The 22,710-nt window shown below is 37.7% G+C and overlaps 1 protein-coding gene across 1 annotated transcript in view; it reads left to right on the top strand.

The window, feature by feature from the left end:
- pigo (phosphatidylinositol glycan anchor biosynthesis, class O) overlaps window positions 1–22,710 on the top strand; it is an 88,237-nt gene that overhangs the window by 47,834 nt on the left and 17,693 nt on the right. The window contains exon 11 of the mRNA XM_055153401.1: window positions 9,407–9,521. Within this exon, the coding sequence (XP_055009376.1) occupies window positions 9,407–9,488 (82 nt within the window). The 3' untranslated portion in view covers window positions 9,489–9,521. The remainder of the gene's footprint in view (window positions 1–9,406; window positions 9,522–22,710) is intronic.

Below are 22,710 nucleotides of genomic sequence, written 5' to 3'. Positions count from 1 at the left end.
ATTCTTATCTTGTTCAATGTTAATCAGTATAAAACATGCATAAAAAACAGAAAGAAAAAAGATCAGATTCTTTTAAAAAAAACGTTCAAAAGAGTTGACTCATTCACAAACATCACATCACTAACTCGAACATTTTCTCCACATCAGACTACCACACCCCACACTATCACGCGCTGTTATCTGTATATCTTCTTGTCTCCATGGATATGTTATTGCTTTGCCTTTTATATTCCACAGTGTTTCCACATTCTTGTTCATGGGGAGAGATTTTACTGTGTGGAGCATTACAGGCAAAGCAATAACATCTGTCTATATCCAGACAAATGCCACATTGTAAAGAGGAGTCTATATTGTAAAGGTTAACACTATACATTCATTTTGTTTTAGTAGACACATACATTTTGAAGCCTCTAAATAATAATATGAAGATGGATTTCAGCATCATTTTTGCATTTGGAACCCATTTGAGCAAAATTGTCTTGCCCCAGTACACAAAATTATATAAGCAGCTCTCAAGGTCAAAATAAGACTGCTGCATATTATCTGTGTCTAATTATAAAGCATTTTTCTTGTCTGAGAATCAGGAAGTGCGCAATTAGCATACTGGTTGTTCTTAGCGTTACTGTGATGGCATGACTCTGCTCTGGTCCCTGAAAGTTGTGACAAAGAGCTCATAAACTCATCTCTGTGAATGATTTACTAGGGGCTTGGAATGGATGACGTAAGTTGGTAATAACTTTGGACCACTGCAAACAATTTAAAAGTAGTTCGGTCTTTCTTGGTGTTCAGGCAGTAAAAATCCAGTGCTTAAATCTGAACTTTAAAGGTGCATTGTGTAACTTTTTGGTTGGGGGTATGTCACCTGCTTGTATCAGTAGATGTGTCATTGCTCACCTTAGAATGTTCTATAATATGACATTACCGTATTTTTCAGACTGTAAGTCGCACTTTTTTTTCATGATTAGGATGGCTGTGACTTATGCTCCGGTGTGACTCATATATTAAAATTTTCACACTGACAGTCACAAGAGGGCACTCTAGGCTTGTGTGTCAGTATCTGCTACTCCTGTTACTCCTGTACCACTGTCACTTCACTCCACTGCGCATGTCTCCTGCAGAAAAAGCCACTGTTCTGCTGCAAGTAGTGAAATATTCAGCCTAAAATGGTAATCGAGCAGCAGAAAGAAAGTTTGGAATGAGCGAGAAACTTGTGAGGGACTGGATGAAAGCGGGGATGGAGACACAACTTCACGGCAACCGGGCTGGAGTGTCATGCATCTTTCCTGGAAGTCATTGGATGTATCGACAAAACCTGTACTTCAGTTACAATGAAAACCATCCTGTAGGGATTCAGAAAGACCGGAATAATTCTAACTGGAACTGATGCTGAGTCTGATGACAGCTACGCAGAAGAAGAAGTGGCGCTCCGTTTACTCATGGATCTTTGGTTTACCTCCGGAAGTTGCACAGAGGTGACACCGAGGGTGAAGAATTCAATGGATTTAGTGATTTGGAGTGAAATGGAGAGTTTGGTAAACTTATGTTATGTTGTTTATTCTATAATTATCTGAATAACTGTTCATATGTTGCATTAACATTAACGCCTATTCAGCCTGTTGTTCTCTATTGTGTTGTTATCACTATAACTTGCCTTTCAAGATGAAATGTTGGTTCCTGGCCTCTGATGTTATAAAATGCATTTCCCCAAAAAAGTGCAACTTATAGTCTGGTGCGACTTATATATGTTTTTTTCTTCTTCATTACACATTTTTTGACTGGTGCAACTTATACTCCAGAGTGACTTATAGTCCGAAATATACAGTAAACAGTTCTACCTTAGATTTATTTACAGGTTTATTTATTTATTCACAATTACAGGTGGTTTTCTGACTGTTAGTGGGGTTGCCTCTTCACAAATCTGACCTGTAATTTGGTCTGGTTTGGTGTCCACAAAGATACAAAGGTTCCATACCACAGTGCAAAACATTCCAGACAAAGCAATAACATCTCAACGAAGATGAGCTTTTGATGAACCCTCCACCAGAAACGTTAGGCAATGCACTTTTAAATTACACAAATAGCCGGCAGATAAAAAATTAAATACTGAACCCTCCTTGCACCATGAGGACTTCAGGGCCCACAGCACAACAAACAGCTCCTCAACGTTAGACTATGGAACCTTCTCTCATCCGCTGACAACAAGGACAAAGCTGACAGGAGACATCAAGCTATTTTTAACTCCCATTTTGACACCTGAGGCATGCTGGGACTCTACATAACCAACCATGTTATTGATATGTGGTTATTTTTGATGACGTACCCTGCGGCAAGCCAATCTAACCTTCAATGCTCAAGGTATTTGCAACACGTAACGTCATCCACATAGCATATAGCAATTTTAGCTTCAAATTGAACTGTGAAAATGTGTCTACACTACCAGTTTAAAGATTGGACACACCATCTCAGTTAAATTTTTTTTTCTTTTTTCATGCTATTTTTAAACATTTTATATGCATACTTTTTTCTCTTTGCAACATAATTTCATATATCTTACTTTACATATTTGATGCCTTCTGTTTGTATATAAAATAAAGAAAACAAAGGAAAAATGAGAGAGTGAATCCAAACTTTTGACTGATCATTACTATATCAACTTATCAATTAGTTTTGATAGCTGGAACTATATATAACTATATGGAACAATATTTTGGGGTTCAATATATATCGTGTGTGCATGATGGGGAAGTTTTTGCTATTTTTTTATGTAATAAGATAAATTTGAGCTGCAGAGAGTAGATTTACAGTAAAGGTGCACTGCATAGCATTTCTACTGGATGGTCTGCTACTTGCTTATTGCCATTGGACATGTTATTGCTTTTTTTAAAATGTTCCACAGTATAGATTATATGACTGAAAGGCTTTCATTCTGAACTTTTCTCTCTCATTTCATGTCTCTTTCTTTTTAATTTTATGATGATTATTTATGTTTTGATTTCCTTGTATTTCTAATTTTGTAAAGCAAGTACTTTGTGTATGATTTGTGCTATATAAATAAACTTGCCTTGCCTTAAACCTAAATGAGCAGGTTACAGCACTACACTACATTACAATTCAGATCTATGGAGCGTCACCCCTATTCACAGAAGGACTGGTTATATGATTGAGCAATATAAACACCCGTAATGAATAAATGCTAGATGGATATGTCATACCATGGAACATTCCAGGCAAAGCAATAACATGGAGAACTCCATGGAGACAAATAGGTAGTAGGGGTGTGAAAAAATATCGAAATATCAGATTGTTTAATGTGATGATACAGTACTGATATCGGGGACTGCTGGATCGATATATCGGCAAGAGTATTTTTTGGTATACTAAATTATTTTATTACAGCGCTACAGTTTTATTGCTTGTTTAGAGGAAGGAAACTCATTTATGCAACACATTTGATATTTTCACTGTTTTGAGGATTAAAATGGGTGTGTTTCATCTTAACTATGCACAAGAAGTGGTTTAACAGAGACTTTTAGTATCACAGCCATGATTTATCAATTTTTTTTACTGAACCGTATCGAATTGATTTGAAATATATCGTACCAAACCGAAAGTGCACTGTATCGCTGAATCCTAATGCTGTGAGGTCAGACTGTTTCCACAAAGGGAAACTAGCTGATGAATCAGGCTACCAAGCTGTTACTTCTCTCACGTAAAATAAGTTATATTTTTTGTTCTGAATGTTCTGAGAATTTTGGAAAGGAGATATCTTCCGCATTTGAGAGATATGTATCATATCGTGGCCTATGTATCAAGGTATTTATCGTATCGGCAACTTCTGAATGATACCCAGACCTAGTAGTTAGAGGACCCTCCATCAGAAAAGTTCCACATTGTACCTAAGTAAAGTCCCTGACCAGTTAATGGTTCATTCTGCTATTTATTTTCACACCACTGCCTTTTAATGATTCTGTACATAAAAATGTTTACTGATATTATCCTGGTTTATTCATCCTAGTTTCAGTATTATTGATTATTGTGACATTTATCTGTAGCGAAATATCGTGCTTCAACATTAGTTATCGTGACAGACTTATTCAGTGTAATGTTATTTCTTGGCTCGTCAATTAGCAAACGGTCCAAGGAGCTAGTGTTGAAACATGAAGTCAGTGTTGACAAGTGAAACGAGATGCACAGTCGATGATTAGCCTTGTCAGTGGTTAATGGGGCTATGAAACTTGCATATAGTGTGTGCCCTATACTTTGATGTGAGAAGGCCATAATTACATGAAATGACTATAAAAGCCCCCTTTCATTACGCAGTATCAGATTTGCCATGCTTTCAACTGCAGTTCTGATGTCCAACAGATCTATTTGAAGTTGGTGCTGTGAATATTAATAACAGTTTTCCATTAGCTTTCAATTAGCATCTTCTGCTGGGGTAACTGACTTTATTCTTGTAAATACAGTAAGTGCATTTAATATTTTCCCCCTAAGAGCGTATCATACTTCAGTAGTGGAAGAAGTACAGAAAATGTAAAGAGTAAAAAGTAAAAGTATTTTGCACAGATTGTGAGCTCTAATAAAGCTTAAAATATAGCATTTTTTTTCTAAAGATTTGTGCAGAAACAATTGAGATTCCGAGCTGACATCTCCTAAACATCTTCTAATCCACCTGGGCTTTCATTGCAACGTATTTCTGTCAGGGTCTGAGCGCCATAGTTAACTCATTCAATAAAACTACTAATACTTTTTCTTGTGTCTGAGTTTCTCCAGGTTGAAGTAGTATTGATATGATTTCCAGTACTTTTGACAACCCTGCTACCAACACATATCTGCCCTTTATTATCTGCCCACACCTGCCCTTTGATGTAGACTTCTTCTCTCTCTAAAGAAAGCTCAGTAAATACGCTTACCTGTCCAGCCACAACCACACGCTTTGACAAAACTTTACAAAGATGTGTGGATCTAGAGCTGTATCCTGTCTCCCTGATTTCAGAGAGTGTGTTTGATAGGAGGATTAATCAGTCAGGACTGATGACTGAGATACAGAGTGGGTTTTCACGGAATCAACAACTGAAGCACTAAGAAGAGAGAAGAACTCATAGCCACCTAGTGCCTCCACTCAATTTCATTTCTCTCTAGCTACTAGGTCAGGAATCGGAATACACTGAACGTTGTGCAAGAACCCCGGAAGTTGTAAACCGAGCACCGGCCAATCAGCGAAGAGATGTGAAGCCATGATGTCAAACTCAAGCGTCTGTCTGGGTCCCTTTTGTGGTACAGCACAACAGTAAACAAAGTGGTCAAGATGAATGTAGATGAAGCCATACATTCTGTGTTGGTAACGATTCCCGAGATCGAGGATTTAAAGCTGGAACAAAAGGAATGTTTGGTGAATTTTATCATGGGGAAAGATGTTATTGCCCTTCTTCCTACAGGATTTGGCAGATTGCATACGTCACAACCAAATAGCAGGGATTGGTTAAATAAAAAAAAGTACCCGCCTATTGTCAAGTGAACAAATCCTAATTCTGCGAGGTCAGATGGTTTGCACGAAGTGAAGCCGGCTAATGAATCAGACTACCAAGCAAATGCTTCTCTCACGTAAAAAAAGTTATATTTTTTGTTCTGAATGTTCTGAGAATTATGGAAAGGAGATGTTTTCTGCATTTGAGAGAAACGGGCTACAAATTAACGTCTGTAGTTGGATCAACTAGAGGTTTTTCACGCTCCATCGTCTGGATTCAGAACTTTCTGGATTCAAATAAAATGTAGAAGGCACTGGCTGGTCAGGTGATGAATATACATCAAACTTATTCAAAATTTTACATGGACTCAAAACTAGCTTTGTCCAACAGTACGACTACGACTGATAATATTCAAAAGAACAACAAAAAATACAACCATCCCTTGACTGTCATTATGTAATATCACTCATCAAATATGTATAGCACATGATTTGTTCATTTTGCTGGTGGTTGGAATATACAGTTTTCTTGAAGACTTCGCTACTTTATAGGCTAATGGATTCTTGTCTTGTCTTGGTTTATGTTGCTTACACCCAAGAGATAGTGGCAGTGAACGGCCATTAACATCGCAATCCATCTTCTGTCTTACAAGTTCGCAGTACTAAGTCATCAGCAGTCATGAGAAATCCTGTTAATGAGAGTGCAAGCGCAATATGACCAGAATCCATCTTACACCTCACCTCTGCAGTCTCTGGCAGCTTATAATATGGTCTAATGGGGGAGCAAAACAACACGGTGAGGGACTCTTTCTCTCTGGTCACTTATTACCAAACAGAAGGACGGATCAATACAGTTAGTGGGATTTACTACAGAGAGGATGGCGGACAGTGACCAGAGCTTTACACTGTTACAAATGACTGAAACTGAAAAGCCTGTTAATGGTTTTGAAGCAGAGAATGGGCCTCTCTCTGCTTTCACCCTTCAGTAGATTTGTCTAGCGCACACCCACTTTTTAATTACAGCACTGCACTGGCTGGCGATGGCGTGCAAAGAGAGATTTATTAAAAGAGGGGTTTGGGAGAATTGAAATTTAATATTGCGGATTCAAAGCAAGAGCCGTTTTGTAAAGGTCATATTTGGGAAACTCAATTATCAAAGCTAGAAAAGTGCTCTTGAGCTTACGAGGTCTTTTTTTATAGAGTTGGTTAGTTGCTGCTAAAAGGCATAATAGTCATTGCAACTGTTAATCTAAACATAGTAAGTTAATTGACCAAAAATGTAAACAAACTCTTGGTCTGGAAAAAGAACCTCATAACATAAATTATCGGAAGATCAAATGAACCTCATTGGACTAGCCCATTATGTCGCTATGATATTAAAGATGTCACTATGTCACTTTTCTGGTAGAGGGTTCACCACCACCTGCTCACCTTCTGGAATGTTCTTACCTGACCAGCCAGAACCACACACTTTGATAAAACTTTACAAAGATCAATGGATCTGGAGCCGTGTCTTGTCTCCCAGAATTCAATTGACCATATAAGAGAGACACATGGTCCGTTCACGTCATAAATAAACATGGCTTCTTCCATGGAAATAACTGAGAAACAGCATGGATTTTCTCAGAATCAACAACTGAATTTTTATGAATGTTACAAGAATTACATACAAGAAAGAGGAGATATCTTCTGCATTGGAGTGACACGTGCTACAAATTAGCGGCTGAGGTTGGACTGTCTCAAGTTGGGACGTTGGTTTTTCACGCTCTAACAGAATGTAGAATGGACGGGCTGGTCAGGCAAGAACATTCCAGAAGGTGAGCAGGTGGTGAACCCTCTACCAGAAAAGTGACATAGTGCATCCTTAATATCATAGCGACATAATGGGTTAGTCCAATGAGGTTCATTTGGTCTTCCAATAATTTATGTTATTAGGTTCTTTTTCCAGACCAAGAGTTTGTTTTCATAGCTGACAATTTCGACTGCTCACTAGCGGTTTTCCTTAGAGTGGTCACGTGACACGTGTCCTGCCTCCACCGGTAGAAAGACAGGACCGAAACCTGTATAAATCGGCTGACTGGACACGTCACAGCAACATCACGAGACCACTCTGAGGAAGACTGCTAGTGAGCAGTCGAAATTGTCAGGTATGAAAACAAACTCTTGGTCTGGAAAAAGAACCTAATAACATAATGGGTTAGTGGCTTGCTTAGCACTCTCACCTGCCAGGCTTTGGATTTCATTTCTCATATCAGATATTCATATTCAGATCTTGATGTACACTACTGAGCTTGTAAACCAAGCTTGTAACCAAGGAAATCAAGTTGAGGTACTTTTTTCCACACATAAAGCTTCCCTGCAGATTAAAAACAAAAAACAACAACAACAACAAAAAAAAAATGGGAGAAAGCTGTTGTGGCTTTGTTCACACTTGACCCTGTTCTGGCAAAATGCATATAAATTCTCTGATCAGGCTGCATGTTTGAATGTTTGTTTACTACACCGTCATAACCTGGCTCCAAGCAAAGACAGAAAACACCCCAATCGACACTGTGAACAAATTAATTAATTTAAAGTTTTTATGAGGTGTGAATGTCTGTAAATGAAATATGCAAATGCATGCGCACAAGCCTTGAAAGGTGCGGTTCGTCCAAACTCCACCTGTACATCTGCACACAAAATAATGACATCACATGGCAATACATCTAAGGATGGGGCCGTGACAACACCAACCCAGAAACTCAGGCATAGTAAGATAATCCTCCAGCTAGCCACTACAACTACCCAAAATACTGGATCAAGATCAGTACACAAGTCCCTGGATTGTCTTCAGTTTTTCAAAATCAGCATTTTTCCCACAGTCTCATCAATCCCTTGCCGTCATTATAAGAGTAAATGACATCAGTACATTCTGTCACATGTACACATATATTGTATAATCATTTGTAGTAATCCAAACAAAGCTTTATTAAACCAAACAAAATTTACTTGACATTTTGGAAAAGGTTTTAGAGTCAGTTTATGTGTAAATATCAAAGACTCTAATGAGATCATGTCCAGTTCCCCTGACATTTACATAGGGACCACACTGGAACAGCTGGAGCACCTCAGGATGTCCTCTGGGATGGCTCTCCTCTTGATGAAAACAATCAGGAAAAAATGAATCTTTCAAGTGTCACAACTGTTGAACAAGTCAGGCCTGTCACGATCAAAGTTTGAAGCGCAATATATAAATGATAAACAATAATACTGAAACGAATTTATGCCGCTGACAAAATAACCCTGAGGCAGAATTGTTATCACTATCAAAGCATTGTCACTCTTGTCAACTTTTGTGTAGTTTTAAAACTTAATTCATAGGCCTATGTAAGAATATAAAACAGTTTGGTGTTTAAACATGACAATATACAGAAGCTGGTGTTGGAGGAGTAGCTTTGAATTGAAGCTTTTATGTGATGCTGCAACTCCAGGTGTAAATTTCGGGTAGTGGCGAATCTGCAATCTGCAAATCTATGTACAAAACTAAAGATCCAATCAGTGTCAAGTTTGTTGAAGGTACTCACCCCTTCTCATGCACCTGAGTGGTCTGTTATTATGTTCATATCTTTATTTACAGACAAAAAAAATCTACCAGAATCATGTAGAACAGGTTAAAACAAATGAAATGATGAGCTTGATAGCAGTTGTAGAGAGAGTGGCAATGTTTTTTTATTAGAAGTCAAATGGAACCAGACTGCTCAGCAAACACTTTGCACCCATGCTCACTTCTTACTTGGAACATGGTGGATAGCAGGTTAGCTATGTCCCATTATAATACAGCCTATGGAATTAACAAATATTACAGGAATTCATCTGTACAAAAGAAGTACAGTTGTAGTACCAAAATACTAGGATCTGTTCTTTGCTGTAAATTCTTTTTACCTGTGAATTGCTTTTCAGAGACGTCAGAGAAGCCGGGACCTGGAGCTGTGAATATTCTGTGTCCTATTATGTCTTGACAGTTCACACCTCTTGTCTGTGAGCCATGGTGAAGCAATGAACATCCTTGTCACAGGTAAGTGGTCCTACAACTCCACTCTATCAATCAGAGCGTGTACTTGACAGGATTAGAACAGATTATGAATGACTTCCCACACACAGGACATGTATTTATAGTAGGTGCTGGAGAGGATTCTTTGCTCTGTTCATTTCAAAACATTTTTCAAAAGACAGACAAATTGTTACTTATTCATTTTAAGATGTTAGCCTAATAACCAAAACTTGAATCTGGTTTAATTTGCAAAAACAGATTAGTGCCTTTTTAACAAATCTGAGAAGACAACACTTTTGCATGACAGTGTGTTCAAGAGCCCAATCTATTTGAAGAGATTTTCATATCTGTTTTTCAGATGAACTCTTTCACTAACAGTACTTTTGCTGAGTAAAAAAGAATAAAACTAAGTGTTGCTATTAGGGGTGTCCTAAAATATTGAAATATCGATACATCATGATACAAATTTTTTTTGTTTTACAAAATAATTTTGTGACAGTGCTACAATTTTGACATTTGTTCAGAGAATACACTTAACATATTCACTGTTTTAATGGTTACAGCTGGTTTATTCCACATTGACTTTGCACATGTAGTGAGCTAACAAAAAAATACTGCTGTTAAAATGTATTTGGTTCTTAAAAATAATGCTATATTGCAGAATATCATGTGCAATATGATACCTGTATGGTGGGCCATGTATTAAGTATCATATCGAATTGTGAGGGACCCTATGATTTCCAGCCCTTGTTGCTATGCAGTTTCTGGTCTCAGTTCAGTGCTCAACTATATCAAACTACATACAGTAATACCATCAGCTGTTGGTGTTTCCTGTTCACAAAAAGGCATGTAAGTTATTTACAGTACCTAGATCCATAGACTATAAAAATATGTTTGGTCTTATAAATGCCTTTTGAGATGTTTTATGGGAACTGGAGATTTGTAGAAGGAAAGTAGTGACTCAGTAGTGACTTAACCACAACATTAAAGGCCTTGTATCCAATTATTTCCCATTTGAGCTCAATTTGGACTGCCTCAGTAAAGATATGTTGTATATGCAGCTCTTGAAAATATGTTCACTGCATACTGTCTGCATCTCCATATAAAGCATTTCACTGTCCGATTCTCAGGAAGTGCACTGTTAGCATATTGGTTGGTGTAAGCTGTACCGTGATGGCAAAATTCCACACTGGTCTCTGGTGGTTGTAAATACTGCGGTGAATAATTGTGATGTTTGGAAGACATTTAGTACATGAGGAATAACACTGAACCACTGCAACCGTTTTATAATGACCTTCTCTTTTTTCACACTTTTAAGACAGGAAAAATCTGGTACAGACCCTTTTATAACAGAGTACATTTTAGTTTTAGAGGTTGCAATATTTCAGACGTGAGAATCCCAAAGCCACAAATGAGCAGAAAATGATGATGGACTCTCCCAAATGGCTCTTCCAGTTAAGCAAAAGAAGGATGAATTCTGAAGTGGACAAAAGTTTTCAGAGAGCTTATATTATGGTCACGCACCATGTAGCTTCTTCAGTTCTGTGAATAAAGGATTCCGAAGTTACAAAGTGTTCCAGAACAAATTCTCTATGGGTTAAATTTCTCCGAGCAAGACGAGATTTAGCAAGGAAGTGCGCATATGACAGGTTTTTATGATTTTCTAATTTTGACTTAATACCTGTTGTAAATATAAATAATCATTTTGCACCAATCAAGAAGCAGTTTGTCAGGAAAAAAATGAAAAATATATTAAAAATTACAGGAAGTAGAGAGTTCTAAAACATGACATCACATTAGGGAGAATTCTGTCCAAAAGATAGTCACAATTTATTTAATTTATTTTAAACATGATTTCAAAATAAAGTGGTTTTCTAATCTTTTTATTTGTCAAATGATAACTCTATGTGTATATGAGAGGCGTTTTGGCCCAGTGTACATCATAGTTGCTAGGTAACAATCAAATATCATAATTTCCAATCAGGAAGTACAATTTTAAACCTAAAAAAGGTACAGTTCTTGTCAAAATACGGACTGAATCAGGACTAATCCAGGTTTTCGACCAGACCGGAACCAAACCTGGACTGAGACCAGGACTTAGACTGGGACCAGACCTGTTCTGAGTCCAGGACCATGACCAGGACTGAGACCGGGACTGAGAATGGGACCAGACTGGGACTGAGACCAGGATTGCAGCCGGGAACAGACCAGGACCAGACTGTGATTGAGACTGGGACTGAGACTGGGACCAGACCGGGACTGAGATCAGGACCAGAGTGGGACTAGACTGCTACCAGAGTGGGACCAGACCTAAACCAGACCAGGACCAGACTGGGACTGAGACCGGGACCAGACCAGGACTGAAAATGGTTTAGTCCTGGTTTAATCCTGGTTTAGTCCGTATGGGGCGAAAAAGTCTGGCATCGCAGTTTAAGTCATGGAAACAGGAAACGGCCTTTATCTGTTTTTTTCCATCATTCATTTAAACACAAAATAAAAAATAAATAAATAAAATAAAATCGTTATCCATTTTGTCATTTTGGTTTTGAAAAAAAAAAAATGAATTTTTCTTATTTTTGGTTTTATATTGAAAAACAAATGAACGAATGATACACAGATTCTAAACATATTCATCTTAATCGTGTTTTAGAAAAATAAGTAATTTAACCTGTCATAGGCACTTTAAAATCACATGCTCCTATCTGTATGCGTTTGTGTTCTTTTGTGCTTATTCAGGTGAGTCTTCTAACAGTGAATGTCCTCCAGGAATCCTTTGTACAGGTCAGCTGACAGAGCACAACGAGGCACTGTTCCAGATGGATTCAGCTCCAGTGGATGTTAACCCTATCTGAAAGTCTGGACAGTATGCTGAAGTCTAAAAACACAATTATGATCATATGGGGATCTGGAGATGACTCACATGTAATAATGCACACACGCCTGAATATAAAAGGATATTGCAGGTCCTATATTACACAAAATTGACTCCTGTGAGCGTTGAGCCATATTATAATGTTATCTCCTCAAAAACATACCTCGGGTTGCATTTTGTTTCATTCACAGATGTTTGAGTAATTCTGAATCTCCAAAATTCAAAATGCTCTGGTCCATTTTGTGATGTCATGTAATGTTCATTTTCAAATAATCAGCTACATTTTACTTTTAGTTCAATAGAGATAATTCCAGGGCTGAAATTATCCAAATTCTTTTAGTGAAGGTGTATGAAATGAGTAAAAAAAACAAAATAACTAAATACACATACACAGAGGAGCACTACTTGTATTACTACATGGCATCACAAGTCTTTTCTATTTGAGAGAAGAACAAAGAAGGAGTGAATCAATCAACTAGGCTACAACTAACAAGTAAGCTAATGATGCAGAAAACAATCAATGTAAAATAAGAAACTAGTTGAATGCAATTTGCTTTAACATTGTTGTTTTCTGTTGCCTTAATTTGCTGAAGAAATATGAGCAAGTCTGTGTGCTTATGGCCACATGGTTAAATAAGCTCTTCAGAATACATACAGCTCTGTAAGTTATTTTGGTACTCTTCCCTTTACCTGTAATCCATGTGTGAAAAGTGCATTAGATCTCCCATTGTACACAGGGTGTCTTTCATCCTCACCACTGAGTCCATCCATAATGCATGCAGGGTAAACTCGCCCCTGACCGCAGTACATAACCTATATGAGTATACACTTTTATAAAGGTGACATGTGTCTGTATACACAGTATCATTGAGACCTTCACTCTCATGGTCATGTCTAAATTTGTCCTTCACTGCATATAAGATGAGAGGTGAGATAGGATTGTTTATCTCACGTATGGAGTATTTACTTTTTAAAGCATGTAGAAAAAAAGAGACCTGCGACACTTAAAGTAGAGATAAGAGAACAAGAAAAAGTATATTTCAACAAAAGCAAAACAAACAGTTCTAGCAATAAAATGGATGATAGTGACCAATATCATAGCTCAGTTGGATGGCTAACCAAGACCATACACTTTTACAATACGACACACAGACGTCTGGATCTGGAACTGCATCACTGTCTCCCCAAAATCTGATGGCCGTGACTCACAGGCAGATTAACCAATCACAGAAAGGTTCTTGTGTCAAAACAGATATGGCGTCCTACGAGTAAAAAGGAAAAACAAATACACTGACTGAGAAGCTGAGATTTCTGCAGAATCAACAAATGAAGCACTAAAGTCTTACATATCTGAGGTTTGTTCAAGAGTTTTGACGGGAGATGTGCTAGAAATTAATATTAGCTGTGATTGACAATTTCCAAATAAGGACATCTGTTTGACGCACTCTACGGTCTGTATTTAGGCTGACATTGAATGTGTAACTGCATTTGAGTTAAAAACAACAACCATTTCTTACATAATCTCTTTCCTCTGCATGTTTCTGTCAATCTTGCCCAACAAAAATTATGAGGTAAAGCCAAGATGCCAAAGTAATTTCTTTGTTTAGAAAAGTAAGAGTGACCCAAGTGTATACTGTTAGAGAACTGTATTTTTAGTTGGGTCTTGGCATTCTTGAGGTCAGAAAGTCTACAAAGTTCAAACTTACCTATATTTCCTGAGGTTTTACAAAACTTGTGGAAAAAGAGATAACTAACAACTTGCTCCAGAAGTTTGACAGAATTCAATAAGTTGACCCATGCATGACCATTACTTTAAATCTTTTTTGATCAGAAACAAACTCACTATGCGCTCTCCAGTTCAGAATGTCACTGACCCCTTTTAGTGAAGCTCCAAGTAAACAGAGAGTGGTGGAAAATACAGGCACATGGAGCACCTTTGGGAGTAAGAAGAGAATGCTGACCGTGATGGAGACCTTATTGCTAGACATTACAGGCCAAAGCTTAAGGGAGCAGATGCAACAGTCTAGTATTGGACCGTTAATGTCTGTGAAATGCAGCTCAGATATACAGTCAGCAAACCAGGTCTGTGTATTTTTAAAAGGTGAATAAGTAGATAGCCAGAATATAACCACTAAAAGAATCACAATATTTCATACAGACTGGGACTGAACATCATAAATTGAGAATTCTTTGCAACATTGGCCATTTTTGTTGTAATTTCTTAGCCAAAACTGAATTTAAAAAAAGGTGAATGGGGGATTACTTATCGTATTAAAATTTTTTTTTTTTAATCAGTTTCATTTTTGATGCCTTTGCTCAATGTACTTAGTCACTCCTCCCTTCAGAGTGTGACCACATTATCATTAGTGTGCACCCCAATAATGAAACTACTGCATATCACATTAGGTTTGTGAAGCTGTAGTTTGTATTATGCTTTTGTACGTTGTGTGGAAGTATGGGTGATGTAGGCTTGAGGGCTGAGCAGTGGTCAGAATCGTAGCTAGATCACTCATGCGTGTATGCATGCATGCATGCATGGATGACATATAAAACCACTTGAGGCATGTTTATGATGCCAGAAAAACCTTATAACATGGTGGAATGCTAAAAAAACCAAACATTTTGCACAATACTTCTTCTCTAATTATTTAATGAAAAAGCTGTGGAACAACTATTAAATGTACATTATCTATTTATCTTGCCTTAATCCATACAATTTTGAAATTGTTCAGTGTTATGGAAAAAAAATTATGTATCTCTTCATGATAAATAATAACTCAATTTGCTAAGCCCGATGAGTTTTTGGAATACAAACTAAGGTTTACTGTTGTTACAGCAGATATGGACAGGGCCTAGACCTGCCCTGGCCACAGACCAACAGCCTCTCCTCAAAGGCAGTACTGTACGTCCCTACCACAATTGCCCTGAGTCTCTCCCCCAGAGCATTGGAGCTCTGAGTATTATACAGAAATACAAGTTACACACATATCAAGCAGAGTGACTTGTTTCACATACATCTGCTAATCAGCTTTAACATACATTTGAGGACAGCTAAAGTCACGTTTACACTGAAACGAATCACCGTATCACTGTATCACTGTTTTGAAATGATTCGCGTCCAGACACGTTTCTGTGTCTGTTCCCTATCCACGCAGTAACTGCCCGAAATGCTAAATACATGACTAGGCTGGCATCACCTCATCACGACGTCACGTGGGCAGTAAAAATAAGGAAGTGAAGCACTGTGTCTGAAGTTGCAGTGGCTGATTGCGAGCTGAAGAAGATGGCAAGCGTGAAAGTAGTAGTAGTTTAGTAGTAGTTCTAGCCATGCTGTTTCCCGTTTGTCTCTGGTTAGTTTAAACTTTTTTCTGCAATAGTGTCACATGACCGATGTCAAGAACCCAGTGAATCAGGAAGGCGCAAGTCACAGTGACATGGTCCAATAAGGATGGCAACTAGAACTCCTGCGTCAGCGCATCAATGTTTTCCGCCGTCCTAACAGATCCGTACTCAGATGAATTTGTGGGAGCTGGCGGCATCAGAACGTTCCATCTCTGGAGCCATTTTTCATCGGGTTATTGTGGACACTACACTGTGGACACAACACTGCATACGCAACGAAAACTGCTCAAATACGTACCAATGTGGATGGGGCCTAAGACAACAAAGGTCTTCCTGAAGGTGGGGACAGTTGCGTCTGCTGAGCCTTTACACATGATAATGACTGCTCTGGGTCTCATGTAGAAATCACATTCATTTACACAAAGACAGATTGAGAGAAATCTTTCCACAGTATAAATTTCCATCACATTCTGAAATACTTTAAGACATATTCTGTGAGTGGGGTTACCTTTTTACAGATCTGATTTGTTTACCCAGTTAGCATCACCAGCTTGCCTTGGAGATAGATAATAATAACAACATAATAATAACATCTTGATGAGAACAAGCAGGAGGCAAACGGTTCATCATAGTTCTCCTTTATAGGTAACTATAGTGACACAACACCTATGCGAGATCATCTATTCAGTTACTTCACATCCAAAAATCGTCACTGGCTTAGAATTGAACTAATTGAAAATCGTGATGTGTGACGACCAAATCCTAATCTCCCTTTACAGATTTAGTTGCAATACAGATGCGTGCTGTTGTTCCCCAACTGTTAGTCTATGAGATATTTGATTTGTTACGCGGGTTGGTGACTTGGGGGAGGCAGCTGTGCGGTAATTGTGGAGGAAGTGCGGAAGAACCTAATGAGAAGATTGTGGCGGGGTTTAGCCTGCAGCTGTCTGCTTTTCATCAGGCCTCTAAATGGGATGTCAGAGCCGCCCAGACAACACAGCAATTATAAGTGAATCTGATGATGGCGTCTTCATTATTATGGCTTTTTAACGCATTATTGGCTTTATTTCATTGTGTTGGTGGTGTTTATTTGGAGCAACATGTTTTTAGCCCAAGCAAAAGCATATTCAAACTTGTAATGGTGTATAGAAGAAGATACACTTGGTTAAAGGTTCTATATTATCTGAAATTGAGTCTACTGATCTTCTGGTCATGTTATAATTAGGGGTGTCAAATTATCACGTTAATTGCGATTAATTAATTACAGTCATATTTAGCGCGTTATGTTTTTTAATCGCGTTAAACTCATTTTTAATCTCTAACTTTACTGTTTCTGTATGCGAATTGCTTTATTATAAAATCTGTTTTTATGTGTTGTTGGGACAACAGCACACACACAAAATAAACACATTTATAATTTTTTTTATTTCGGTAATTCCAGTCATTGCCGGAAACCCACACAAAACGCGCGCAGTAAGAGCGATGTAAACGTCATGTTAACGTTGGCGGCGTCAGTCACACGGTGGACGAGGTCAAAGAGCCAGTAGAACAGAGTCAGCAGTGCACAGGTAAAAACACATTCGTGTCTTGGAAATTCTTCTCCCGACGTGAAATATAAAAGAAAATAACAAATATAAAATTGCCTACAACTTAAATGTCACTGGTGAAAACAACCTGCATAGACTCATGATGTCTGCACTACTGTCCTATAGTGACCTGCCACATGAGGGGACACGCACACAAACACACACGCACACAAACACACACAAACACACACCTTCATCATCGTCATTAACCTGAGAACGCTCGGACCACGTTTCCTTCCGTAGTTACTGCGCGGACACCGACGTGCTCCCATGCGCCGCGTATGTTTTCTTGCGTACGCTGCGTAAACCGCGCTTCCTCCTGTGCGCCTCTAAACCAGAACTAACACCAAGACTAAAACCGGGACTAACCCAGTCCAGGACTAAACCAGGTCTAAACCAGGACTAAACCAGGACTAAACCAGGACTAAACCAGAACTAACACCAGGACTAAAACCAGGACTAACCCATTCCAGGACTAAACTAGGACTAAAGTAGGACTAAAGCAGGTCTAAACCAGGACTAAAACCAGGACTAAAACCAGTGATCTCATACATAAAGCATTTCTCTATCAGTAATATTTTTAATATGGTTAAGGAAAGACTGGACTTTTTATTGTCTTTAAGTAGACAAAAGTTATTATGTTCAGATTTCTTCGTCTTTGCTACTTTACAGCAAACAGTTTCTTATTCATGGAGACTTGGGCTCAACAGCCAATTTGAAAAGAACAAACAAGAACAACATTTGCAGGATGTGGTTGTTACATTCATGTAGTTTTAAAAAGCATGACAATATCAAGTAATCCAAAGTATTCAAATTACGTTACTCACTTTAAGTAATTAAATGGATTAAGTTACAAACTACATTTTGGGATATGTAATCTCTAATCTGTAGGGGAATACATTTTAAAAGTAACCTTCCCAACACTGCAGATTAGTAATAGTAATAATAATGATGATACTGTGGAATATAAGTGACTGTTAAAGTTTGTTAAACAATAAATTACTTTATAAAGTCACTTTTTTTGTTCTATATCAGTCTTTTGATCTGCCACAATAATGTAATAATGAATTTAAATGGAAATACCTCAAATTGAAGACTTTTCTCAGAAATTTTTAGGTGAGATTAAAAAGAGATTAATTAGATTAATTAATTACAGATCATAATTAATTAATCTCTCATTTTTTTTAATCACATGACAGCACTAGTTATACTGTCATATAATGTTACCTCATCAAAACCATACCTGGACTTGTGTTTTGTTTCATTCACTTTTTCATTTTCAAGCTAACAGCTACCTTTTAATTTTAGTTTGATAGAGATTGGAGATTTCAGGGCTAAAAGTATCCAAATGACCCAAGTGAAGGTGTATGGAGTTAAAAAACAAACAAACAGTGGAGCACATCCTGTATTACCACATGACATCACAAGGTGGAAAAGAGTGTTTTCAGTTTGAGAGAAAAACTCAGCAAAATTATGCAGGGTCTGGGTTTTAAATGTGTGAATGAAATAAAACACAACTCCAGGTTTGTTTGTGATGAGGAAACAACATAGATAACACAGATCAGAAAATATGGACCATTTAACCTACTATTTTTGTTTTAGATTTTTAATAGACTTTAATTTATTCAATTTCAACAGATATTGCCTCTGCACTTTCTTATCATTTAACAAAAATATAACAATAAAATAAAATAACAAAAACATACTGTATTTTTCAGACTATAAGTCGCACTTTTTTTCATGGTTTGGGTAGTCCTGCGACATATACTCTGGTGCGACTTATCTATTAAAATTTTCACAATGACAGTTGTGAGAGGGCGCTCTGGGCTTGTGTGTCAGTATCTGCTACTCCTATTACTTCTGTACCTCTGTCACTTCGTGCTCTACTGCGCATGTCTCCTGCAGAAAAAGCTGTTGTCCTGCTGCAAGTAGTGAAATATTCAGCTGAAAATGGTAACTGAGCAGTAGAAAGAAAGTTTGGAGTGAGCTTGTGAGGGACTGAAGGGGATGGAGAACACAATTTCACGGCAACAGAGAGGGTGCACCATGCAACCTTCCTGGAAGTCATTGGCTGGATCAACAAAGCCTGGACTTCAGTGACTGAAACCATCTTGTTGGGAATCAGAAAGGCCGGAATAATTCTACCTGGAACTGATGCTGAGTCTGACGACAGCTATGCAGAACAGGAAGCGGCAGTCCGTTTACATCATGGATCTATGGTTTATCTCCGGAGGGCGTGAAGTTGCTCAGAATGAACACCACGAATTCAATGGATTTAGTGATATGGAGTGAGATGGAGAGTTTGGTAAACTTGTTATGTTATATTGTTTATGCTCTAGTTATCTGAAGAACTGTTCATATGTTACGTTAACAGACACCTATTCTGTTGTTCTCTATTCTATTATTATGACTATAACTTGCCTTTCAAGATGGAATGTTGGTTCCTGGTCTCTGATTTTATAAAATACATTTCCCCCAAAAAGTGCGACTTATAGTCCGGTGCAACTTATATATGTTTTTTTCTTCTTCATTACGCATTTTTTGGCTGGTGCAATTTATACTCCGGAGCGACTTATATGCCGAAAACTACGGTAAACAATTCTGTTTTACAAGCACACTTTTAATGGATGTTTGAATTCAACATCTGCTAGCCTTGGCAATAAGACAACAAGCAGTCCTCTCATTAACAACAATAAGATTATCATATATGGAAATGCTCCCAAGTGTACCCTGGGGCCTGATTCATTCTGTAAACATTGTGTAATTTCTCAGTGATTATCCCTAACAGTATACAAGCTAATGATTTTCACAGTAGCCAGCAGGTACTTTAGGATATTTTCAGTCCCTGGTGTTTTTGTCTTCACTTCCCTCTATTCTTCATCGAGCCTTTGAGTGTCCATTGTTAGCGGCGGGTTCGACTGCTCTTGTCACCTCATGTCTAATTAATTAACCCTGCTAGACCCTCTCCTCAAGCGTTTGCCGGCAGAGGGAGGTTACCTTGGCAGCTGCTATTTCAGATATTGTTTCAGAGCCTGCTGGCCAAAAGGAAAGAATAAACAAAAAACTGCGTGCGAGATTGAAAAGGGCTTGCAACACCTCATTACAGGAGGATAAGTGTTGAAAAATTTAGAAGGGGTAAGCGTGTTGAAAGTACACCCCGGAATGAATTCTAATAGGCCTGGTCATATTTACCCTTTTAGTTCATTAATTTAACTTTGACCCTTAAGCTTAACTCCCCACATTTTAAAAGGCCAGTCTCATGTACTTCAGCAAAATTTCTATGTCTATGTGCTCTTATACTTGTTATGATACAGCTCAAGATCATTCATAAGGTTAATTTCTGTTCATCTGATGTAACTTTTTTAATATCTACTTTCAACACTAGTTTTAGTACTCTGTGTCAGATTTTTGATACTTTTGGCAAAAGTTCAGCATTTTCAACTTCTGCTATTGACACCCTGGATGTGCATCCACATAGACTTTACGTATAAACTGAACGCCTTAATGCCTGGTCTGAATGGGCCTTTAGAATCTTACTAGCTCCTCAAAAACATACCTGAAGTTGTGTTTTGTTCCATTCACATGTATGAGTAACACTTTATTATTAGTCTGCCTCCATCTCCAAAGTTCAAAATGCTCTGTTGCAACTTGTGATGTCATGAAGCAGTAGTTTTCATGCCTTTTACCTTTTGTTTAGTAGATAGTCAATTCCAGTGTTGAGAACTTAGCGTGCATGCCAGTACTAGAGATGCACACATATTGCCTTTTGAACATGCAAACATAAGATGCAATCACTTCAACAATCCAACCTACATTGCTTCAAATGAGACTATAGCGTCAGTACATAGTCTCACACAAACTGCAGCTTCTTCAGCTTTATGGGTCAGAACAAGTGGCGATTACAGCATGATATGTTCCACAGATCAACATGTCTCTAACCTTTTTGTAATGAAGCTTGGACTAAACACAGATAGGTTGAAAATACTGTAAACTCAGCACCTTTGAGATCAATTGAACGCTGACTGTAACTCTGGCAATTCCGGTACAGTTACTTTTTCATTTGGTGGTATGCATTAACAGGTTACAGTTACTTTCCTAAAATCAAAGTAATACACAGTCATACTTGATCACACAATTTAGGCTTCCAACAGCATGTAACTAGTGAGAAAAATAGAAAACACCATTATGGCGACAGGAAATGTATAACAGCAAAACCAACATAAAGTACTTGATTTCACACCCATTTGTAGTGTTATCACTTTAAATAACTTTGTAAACTATATTTTTCTTCTTCCAAAATTCAGCTAAACTACACAAACATGTATTCTATAATAAATGACACAGTTTTAGAATGAAGTCGTCTTTCAGTTGTTTGTATTTTAACACCAAAGCCTGAAATTTCCTTATTATTTCCTAATTTCCTTTAGTGTGACTGTTCTTAAAAAAATCTAGAATGAGTCCCTTGTGTCAGAGACAGTTCAGAAAGGGGTTGGCATAAAGGGAAGCATGTGTACATGATTTAATAATATTAAAACTTTGCTACTTTAAATCTGAAAAAGATATAAACAGTTTAATGCTGTAATCCAAAGGGTGTCCTGCGGTATGAAAAACACAGATAGAAAAAGACCATCAAACAAAAACTAGATGGAGCTCATCTGCTATTTATGCACCAGGAGGTACTTTGGGCTTAAGGGTTTAAGCTATAGAACAAATGTAATAATTATAATTTTCTTATTTTTGTAAAATTTAACTTTTCTGAAAAACTTGGAACATGTGCCTGTTTGATGTCCTGCAGTGTGACAGCTGTATTCTAATTGTTTAAAAGATATTGCTTCAGATGGGACAGTTACATAATTATTCAGCTAGCACTATAGACATGTTCAGTAATTAAATTTTTTGACATGGCAAATTTGTAGTGACTATCCAGTGGGGTGACAAAAGAGGTTAAAATGTCTAAAATTAAAAGAGGCATACAAAAATCTTGTGGTATTTGTGAAAAAGCTTCTTTACAATAGTTGTACTTGTATTTTTTGCTACAAAGGTGTGTCACACTGCAGGACCCTTTAATAATGCGGAACTTTCACACTACAATTCAACACTGTTAAAGTATTCTTAGTATTCAGAATGCAGTACTCTGATTGGACCATGTATATGTTGCAAATACGTTGCATTCCTCCATCGCTAACTGTTACATCTGTAATAGAAAAGTGGAATTCCATATAACCTACAACCAACATACTTCTGTGTGGACATCTAGGTGACAACTCGTAATTATGTCCACTGAGGGGGTCAAGCAAATGACACTAATTATTTAGTTGCCATGGTGATTGTAAGTAGGTTGCATACATCAACGGGTAGTTTTTCTTCTGAAGTTTGTAGTGCATGTTTGGAATTGCCTTGGAGTGACCCTGTA

Source organism: Boleophthalmus pectinirostris, unplaced genomic scaffold (assembly GCF_026225935.1).
Source record: "Boleophthalmus pectinirostris isolate CB_2022bp ecotype Guang Dong unplaced genomic scaffold, ASM2622593v1 HiC_scaffold_18, whole genome shotgun sequence".
NCBI lineage: Eukaryota > Metazoa > Chordata > Actinopteri > Gobiiformes > Gobiidae > Boleophthalmus > Boleophthalmus pectinirostris.
The sequence above is the reverse complement of the archived record's forward strand: the minus strand, read 5'-3'. Positions and strand labels throughout refer to the sequence as shown.